Genomic DNA, 8,136 nt, shown 5'->3' with positions numbered 1-8,136 from the left:
TCACCTTACTAAACCTGGATGGAGGTGGGCGGTCCTTGGACTTCCCACAGGTCAGGGAACCCTGACTGCTCTTCGAGCTGATGAGGGAGGGGGACGTGATCGGGGGAGGGGGAGGGAAATGGGAGGCGGTGGTGGGGAGGAGGCAGAAATTCTTAATAAATAAATAAAATTAAAAAAAAAGAATTCTGCCTTTTGTCTATTTCCAGAATTAATCACATTTTAAAATTTATTTACTAGTGAGTATGTATTATGTATGTGTATGGATACATGAGTGTCCTGGTGAACATATGAAGTCAAAGGACAATTCTTTCCTTGCACCACCTGAGTTCCAGGGATCAAATTCAGGTTGTCAGACTTGGTAGCAAGCACCTTCACCTACTGAACTTAAATACCCTTGACATTTTAAGATTAAAACTCCAGTTTTCAAGTCAGAGTCTAGTCATAGCACTGGCAATCGTAAAACGGCACAGTAATGGAGCTATCACTATATTATCTCGTCTGTTTCCTGCCTTTTCTATAAAAATACCATGTTGGAGATCAAAGGCCATCTAATTACTATGTATACCTAGTTTTAAAAATAAAATTTTATTGGAACACAATTGTGCCCTGCCATGCAAGTTTATTTATGTATTATCTGTGTCTGTTTTGCAGTTGTAACAGCAGAATTGAGTTTTTGCCATTGGTATACAGTTACTTAAAATGGTTACTGTTTCATCTTTTACAGAAATAGTTTGCTTACTAGAGTTTGGGTATAGTAATTAAGAAAACAATACCATTTATCTACTTTTTTACTTCCATTTACTACTTTTCTGGCTAAATCAGACTGAACAAATTAACATACCAACAAAATTCTTAGCAATAAGTTCTGTTCACATGTATTAAAGGTAATTTTTCTAAACATTTAAAAGAAGAATTGCCAATCTCTACGCTTTTACAATTTTTTATTATTTACCATGTTACTGACTCTACCTCACTAATACTAAAAATAAATGGAACTTTAGCAAGAAAAATAACTTAATAAATGCAAATGAGCATTATTTTCCACAGAAAAAATGGAATTTAGATGGGTATCGACCAACTTTACTGAGAACTATGGGTGTTAAATAATAAAAACGATTTTTATTTTTTTCTTTTAAGTCACTATGCTATCTCTTGAAAAAAACCAAGTTCTTGTCCACAAAGGCACCCATCGTATCCTCCCTATGCTTCTAGAATGATACCATTTGTATACCATTCCTGGGAAAATTCAGAAAACTTATCATATAAATCATTTTACGAGCGCTTTGCTTCAATTGAGGAATCCTGGTTCTAAGATGCTAGGTTTTAAAGTGGAAACACTACAAAGAAGGAAAACAAGTGCCTAGAAAACATTTAAATATAACATTTTCAGAGAGATAAAAGATTCTAAAGATAAAGTTTTGGAAGGATAAAAAGAACCTCTGACAAGATCTACCCAAAGTTTTGTGATTTCCATGGTCTTGATTCTACTAGATTTCTCATTGTGCCGTGTAGGTGGAGCATTACTTCCTCTGTCCTGCCTTCTCTTTATGCTCCATGGAATGAGCTTGTTCTGATCTAGAACAAATAGACTCTATTTTTTGAGGGTAGGTCATACTTTAAAACCACACACACACACACACACACACACACACACACACACGCCTGTACGCATGTACGTGTGTGCACACATACATAGCTGTAATGGTAAATTTGCCCACCTTTGGAGAAATGTACCAGTTTACTCTTTCTGTTGACTAATCAAGATCCACTGGAGATGGTTGTCCAGGACCTCAGGCTCTGGTGTGAATTCTGTTCCCGTCTGGGTTCTGTGAAAGACTATACACTGACTTTGATCGCATTTGATAGTCATTTGTTCTCTCGCTTATGCAGAAGGACAACAGAGAACTTCATACATTGAAACATTTTCTGTACATAAGTCTGAGGGGAATTGACTTAAATGAAATGAGATTAGATTTTATGTAGAACAAACTCAAATTTTAAGTTATTTAGTTTAATCTAGCTGCCTTTCAATTATGATACTCATTCAACTATATGATTGCTACATAGTTTTCTGGACTTTATTATATTGCCTGTCCCAGCACTGTGAGCATTAATATACAATCCTTTTTTTTTTTCATTCTTTGTTTCTTGGTAATATGGGATAAATGTTTTGAACTTGTAATCAGAAATTCTGAGTCAAAATGACCACATCTGATGCTGTTATCTTATTCCACCAAGAAACAAAATCTCTTTTGAAAGGAAATTGTACGAGAGAGAACTTTACAAAGTGAAGACTGTGACTGGCTTTGCCCTTCTTTTTCCCCAACAGTTATTAAACCATCCTCTGTATATACATTTATTCACTTGTACCCATCTCTGTGTGTACAGAGCTTTCCGACAATTTTTTCTGTTGCTCTCTACCTCTTTTTAAAGCATGCATTTATTCTTATTTTACGTGTATGTGTATGTGCACTACATGTATACCGTTTCTGGGGAGTTCAGAAGAATGCAATCAGGCCCCTCCTAATGTGGCTGCTGGGAATTGTACCCAGGTCCACTAAAGAACAGGAAGCACTCTTATCCACCAAACCATCTGTCCTGTCCACTATGATGACTTTTGAGACAGTATCTCTCACTGAACCAGGAGCTCACCTGGCTTTTACATGGGTACCAGGGATCTGAATTTGTAAACAGAGGCAGAGCTTTCTTTTTGTCCCAACCACCCAGTCCCAAATAAACACACAGAAGTTTATATTAATTACAGAATGCTCAACCAAAGCTCAGACTTATTACTAACTAACTCTTACAATGTAAATTAACCCATTTGTATTAATCTGTATTTTGCCACATGGCTTTATCTGTCCTCTAGCATCTTGCTTCCCTGCAGCTGGCTCCTCTCTCTCTCTCTCTCTGACTCTGCCCTGCTTCCTCTCTGTATTTTCAGTTTATCTTTCCCACCTCACTATAGGCCAAATCAGCTTTATTACCAACCAATGAGAGTAATATGTATTCACAGAGTATAGAAGGATTATCCCACAGCATGAGTTCAGTTCCTCATGCTTTTGCAGCAAGCACTTTACTTACCTATTGAACCTCAGAAAGTTTTCCAATGATGACCAAAGAACAAACACCACAAAATGTTTGAATCTAGAATGCTCTCTCCCCTTAACCTATTTAAATAGTTTTTGTTATTTGAAGTGAAATCAGTCACCGCTAGGTGGTATCCACAAACTGGAAGGCAATGACTTTAACCAGTGACTGGTCCCCCTGTTTTCCATTTATAGCTTGCATATACTAGTGAGTAACTTCTCTGCCCTCTGAATTAGCACAGAGTCTGTCTTGCCTTAGATGAAACATTTAAACATTCTTTGTCAGAAATATTTCTTGGCCACCAGCATCCATGTCTATCAAATCCAGAGCTAAGATTTAACATGGTATACTAATCATCTTGTCTTGCTCCAGAATGGCCTTAACTCAAATGACAGGTTTTTGCACTTGTATCTGGGAACTCACTCTCCTGTGAGTCAGTAGACAATTAAACCTACCTTAGAATAATTTCCTCAAGTTTACTGGAAAGGGCTGGAAGATGTAGCTGAGAGGTAGGTCACTTAACTACTGTGCAGGAGGTTCCAGGTTCCACCCACAGTGCCAACAAAACAAAGAGAAGTGTCACTGAAAAGATACTCTAAATAATGATGTCGTGGGATTGACATTGTATCTCAGTGGAGATTTGTTTACTGGAATTGCAGACACATGCTATCACACCTGGGACCGTGAATGCTAATTACAGTAAAGAACAGTTAGGGCTCATCTTTCTCGCTGGAGACATCATAGTCAGAGAGACTCTTTAATCATCCTCCGATTAAAATAAAGTTTTTAATTTAATTACAATCCATCCCCTGAGTTAGTAGCTCCACACATGGAAAGAATGGCTTTTCCTGATTTAACAGTATCTGACTATGAAAGTGCCCTGGTGACTAGTAGCATTTCCCAGGTGTTTACAATCTGGAAATAATGATGTGGTGTTCTTTATTCAGCAAATCTCAGTCATTGCTAAAATATTGTAAATACTCTTTACAGAACAGCATATTCAAACACTGCTTGAAAGTTCAATTTATTGAATTCCAGTAAAGTTCATATTGATATCCTAAGAGTCTGCATTTGAGCCTTAACTCTGCCTCACAGTGTGGTTCAGTGATCAACAAGCAGCCACTGTTAAAGTGGTTCTCAACATTCCTAATGCACAACCCTTTAATACAATTTCAAGCACTCCTGTGAGAGCTTATCTCCATGTGGGCGGACCTGCCTGGAGACAGGTAAAAGAGCAGTGTCTCAGTTCCTAAGACCATCAGAAATAATGTGTTTTCTGATGGCCTTTGGTGACCCCTAGGAAAGAGCTGTTAGGAATTGAAGTTCAGCGGCTAGAGAGATGGCTGAGTGGGAAAGTGTTTGTTTGCTGTATGAGAACCTGTGTTCAGATACCCAACCCCAAATAAAAAGTCAAAAGAGGTGGTGTGCACCTGTAAACCAGCACTGGGCAAGCCAACAAAGGAGGATTCTGGGACTTGCTAACCAGCTAGATCCTGCCTCAAAAAAATGGGTGGGTGAATGGGTGGATGGGCAGACAGATAATAGAGGAAGATACCCAGTGGCCAGAGGTTGCCTTCAAGACTTAGAACTGTAACTAAAGCAAATAACTATCAAAGTGATGATTCTTAATTAAATCACTCGCTATTTGTGATTACTAAGGTTCTATAATTACACGTAAATGAAATTTCTTAGATCTTGATAGAATTTTTTTTAATCAAGTAATTAAACTTTAAAGGAGTAGAAGGTGTTTCCTTTCTCACCCAGTTTATATTCCTACCAACAGTGGTGCACATTGACACATCTTCAAGAAAGGGCCTTGTTTTGTTGATGTTAGGTTAGCCTCCAGGGATGAAGACTGTGGGCACCCACATTTTCCTTCATAACCCTGGTAGATCGATTCCATTAATAATTCTAGCCAAGGTCCTCCTCCATACCATGTTCTATGGACATCCTGAGATACAATTTCAATAGGCAACAGATAGCATTCAGCAATTAAATCTTCTTTAAAGAGTGAGGTATAACATTGCATCCTTGTAAACTTAGGAGTCTGAGACAGAAGGGTAACAGGTTTAAAGTCAGCCACTTACACAGCAAAACCACATCTCAGAAGTACAAAAAAATCAAAGAATTTAGCTTCATGATATCAGCAGGACTACTTCTCAACCTAGATTATCAACCAGCTACTCTATCTAGTATCCTTTATTGTAATACTCTGGAGTCCAAACCTCTTTTCACAGGTGAGTTAGTGCTCAAGAATAGCATTAAATAACAGCCATGGTTCACTTTCTACTCCAGAGTCCTTCCTGAAGCTTCTTAGAAGTGTCTCCTTTACACCCACTCTCTGTGTCCATGGGAACTGTCAAACTGTCATCACTGATTGGGCTGGCACCTGCAGCAACAGCAAACCTGTGTCCTGCAAGACTCGGGGAAGGAAGGCCTTCTGTTGCTATCTAATGCCACACAGTTATAGAGAGCCATGCACACCAATAAGCAGTTACGACCTTTTGAAGAAGTGTTGATTGGCTTTTTAGATTCTGTTTTACAGCATTGGGTTTTTCCTCCATAATTTTCTTTTACCTCTCAAAATATATTTTTACAGCAGGACCAATATACTATTATTGATTCTTCTAGGAAAAAATAGTGAATGTGCTATATAATCTCCAGGGGTGGGTGAAAAAAACTTAATGGAACTAATTTATATTTATTGATTTCACTCATTTCTTATAGTTGCTGAAGATGTATAACTTTTTTGCATCCTAGGATTTTGTTTTCTGCTTTCTTGAAATATAATTAACAAGTAGGCTTTAAAAATAATGAGTGCCAAGAAATGTACCTTCCGCATTCCAACATGAATTCTCAAGCACCAGATAGGAGCACTGCTTCTCTCTGGCTATAGCATGTACTCCTTACTTCTGTATGCTAGTCCAGGTGCGTAATGAAAGTTTGCAGTTATCACAGATCTGAGTCTGCACTTCACAGCATATAGCACATGCACTAGTGTTTTTAAACAACCTAGCGGTTTTGAGTAGCTTTTAAGTTGCTATTAAGTGTTGAAGGGATGTGGTCGATTGATAAATAACCAGACCACCTCAATATAAAAGATTTAGTTTTTAATAATTGAGGAAAAGGGGAAAACTTATATGACCAAAGATCCCATGAACACCAGGAGCACAGGGAGCCAAAAGAGGAAGAGAGAGCCAGCGTGAGCTTGTGGATGTTTTTATTGCTTTTGCATGGCCCCAGGGGAACACACCTTAAGCAGCGTGTGATTGGCTGAAGTCCCCCATCAAAGTGTGACTTCCACCTCTTACCAACTTCGTGATCCCCAGAGAACCTGTGACTATGAAAAAGCACTTCTCCCTCTTTCTTTCCCCAACAACCATTGACAAAATCATTGTTTTGTTTTCTTTGTCTATAAATTAGCCTACTCTACTTTTAATAGTAGTGAAATCATGCAGTTTTTATCCTTTTGTATTTTGCATATTTCCTTTAGCAAAATGAAGTTCACATGTTTGAGCCCCTGGTCCCAAGCTGATTCACTGTTTTGGGGCCTTATGGAGCCTCTGAGACATGGGGCCTAAGCCTGAGGAAGTGGGTTGCTGGCTGTGTCACAGGTGGGACCCAAACCCCATGCCTTCTCTACCGTGATGATGAATTCCCTACTTAAACTCAGAGTAAACCTGCCTCTCCCTAAGATGCTGTTACTTTGTCACAGCAAAGAAACACATCATAATACAATACCTGAGCATGAGATTTCTGAGTTAGACAGTAGTCCTGTTTCACGTGGTAGAAAACCATTAAGCTGTTGCCCAGACAGCTGCATCATTAGCAACTTGTATTAGTAGTGCCCAAGAGCTCCAGTTTTTTAAATCCTCACCAACACTTGTTATTTCTAGTTTTCAATAATGATTATGCTAATGAGTATGAAGTAAAATTATTATCAGTATATTTTAAGTATAGTGAAATATTACCTCTTAGTTTTTAAGGCATTATCTAAGCCAACTGGTATGTCTTAATAAACTTAACCTTTATAAACAAGATTTTTATTTAAGAAGGTAGTAACAGTGGTGTTAATATGTCCAGCCTTTGGAGTTTCTTTCCCTAATGACACTTTCTAGAACACTGTATTATACCATCTTGAAACAAAATGAGTGATAAAGGGTTTAGACTTTTTCTTAATATTTGAACTCTATATATTCATAGAATGAATGTGTAATTGAGTTACAACTGAATGATTGATATTTTCAGTTATTTATATCTAATTTCAAAAATCCTTGTAAAAGTAACTTTTGGTTGCTTGCACTAGCAGTTACCAGAGATTTTGGAGGTAAACATAACTGTTCAAATACGATTTTCCAGTGCTGGGGAAATGGCTGTGTGGGTTAAATACTTGCTGTGCAAACATAAGGACCTGAGTTTGGATCCCTAACCCCCACATAAAAGCAGATGTCTGTAACCCCAGCGCTGGGGGCAGGGTCTGCAGTGAGTGGACACGGTAGATGAAACTAGAAGAGTTCCTTACACAGAGCTCCTCAGACTCCACAATGAAGGAGGAGTGTTCGTGATGTCGTTGCCAGGTCTCTGGGCCTGCTCGAATAACAGTAATTAAAAGTGATTAATAGCTGTGTTATGGCTCCTACAGCTGCAAAACTAAGTTGTACTTTAAAGTGTGTAACCATGCTGTGTTCAAAGACTGCACTGAAGTCATCCAGCTTTGGAATCCCATTTTCAAAGCCATTTTTGAAATATGTCGTATCTCATTTGTGCCTTAGTTTTTTCAATTTTAAAATTGGATTAATATTTGCCATCCACATATTTGATTCCAGATAGTGATGAGGACTATTTTTCAATGACTTTCCTGTTTTTTAGGGAGTGCCTTGGTGAAGCACATGAGCCTTGTGACTGCCAAACATGGAAAAATTGGCTACAAAAAATTACTGAAATGAAGCCAGAGGAACGTAAGTGGAACTTTGCATATCTGCACTACATATTTCCTATGGGCATTCAAAAGATAATGTCATATTATTTCTTTTTTTTTTTTTTTTT

At 38.1% G+C, this 8,136-nt stretch overlaps 1 protein-coding gene across 7 annotated transcripts in view; it reads left to right on the top strand.

Annotated features, from left to right (window-relative positions):
* The window catches only part of Ankib1 (ankyrin repeat and IBR domain containing 1), a 112,082-nt gene that overhangs the window by 78,783 nt on the left and 25,163 nt on the right, over positions 1 to 8,136 (top strand). For all 7 annotated transcript variants that reach the window (XM_013355414.2, XM_013355410.2, XM_013355411.2 and 4 more), the window contains one exon: positions 7,960 to 8,048. In XM_013355414.2, the coding sequence (XP_013210868.1) occupies positions 7,960 to 8,048 (89 nt within the window). The remainder of the gene's footprint in view (positions 1 to 7,959; positions 8,049 to 8,136) is intronic.

Source organism: Microtus ochrogaster, unplaced genomic scaffold (genome assembly GCF_000317375.1).
Source record: "Microtus ochrogaster isolate Prairie Vole_2 unplaced genomic scaffold, MicOch1.0 UNK126, whole genome shotgun sequence".
Lineage (NCBI taxonomy): Eukaryota > Metazoa > Chordata > Mammalia > Rodentia > Cricetidae > Microtus > Microtus ochrogaster.
This window is presented reverse-complemented; position numbering and strand designations above follow the sequence as displayed.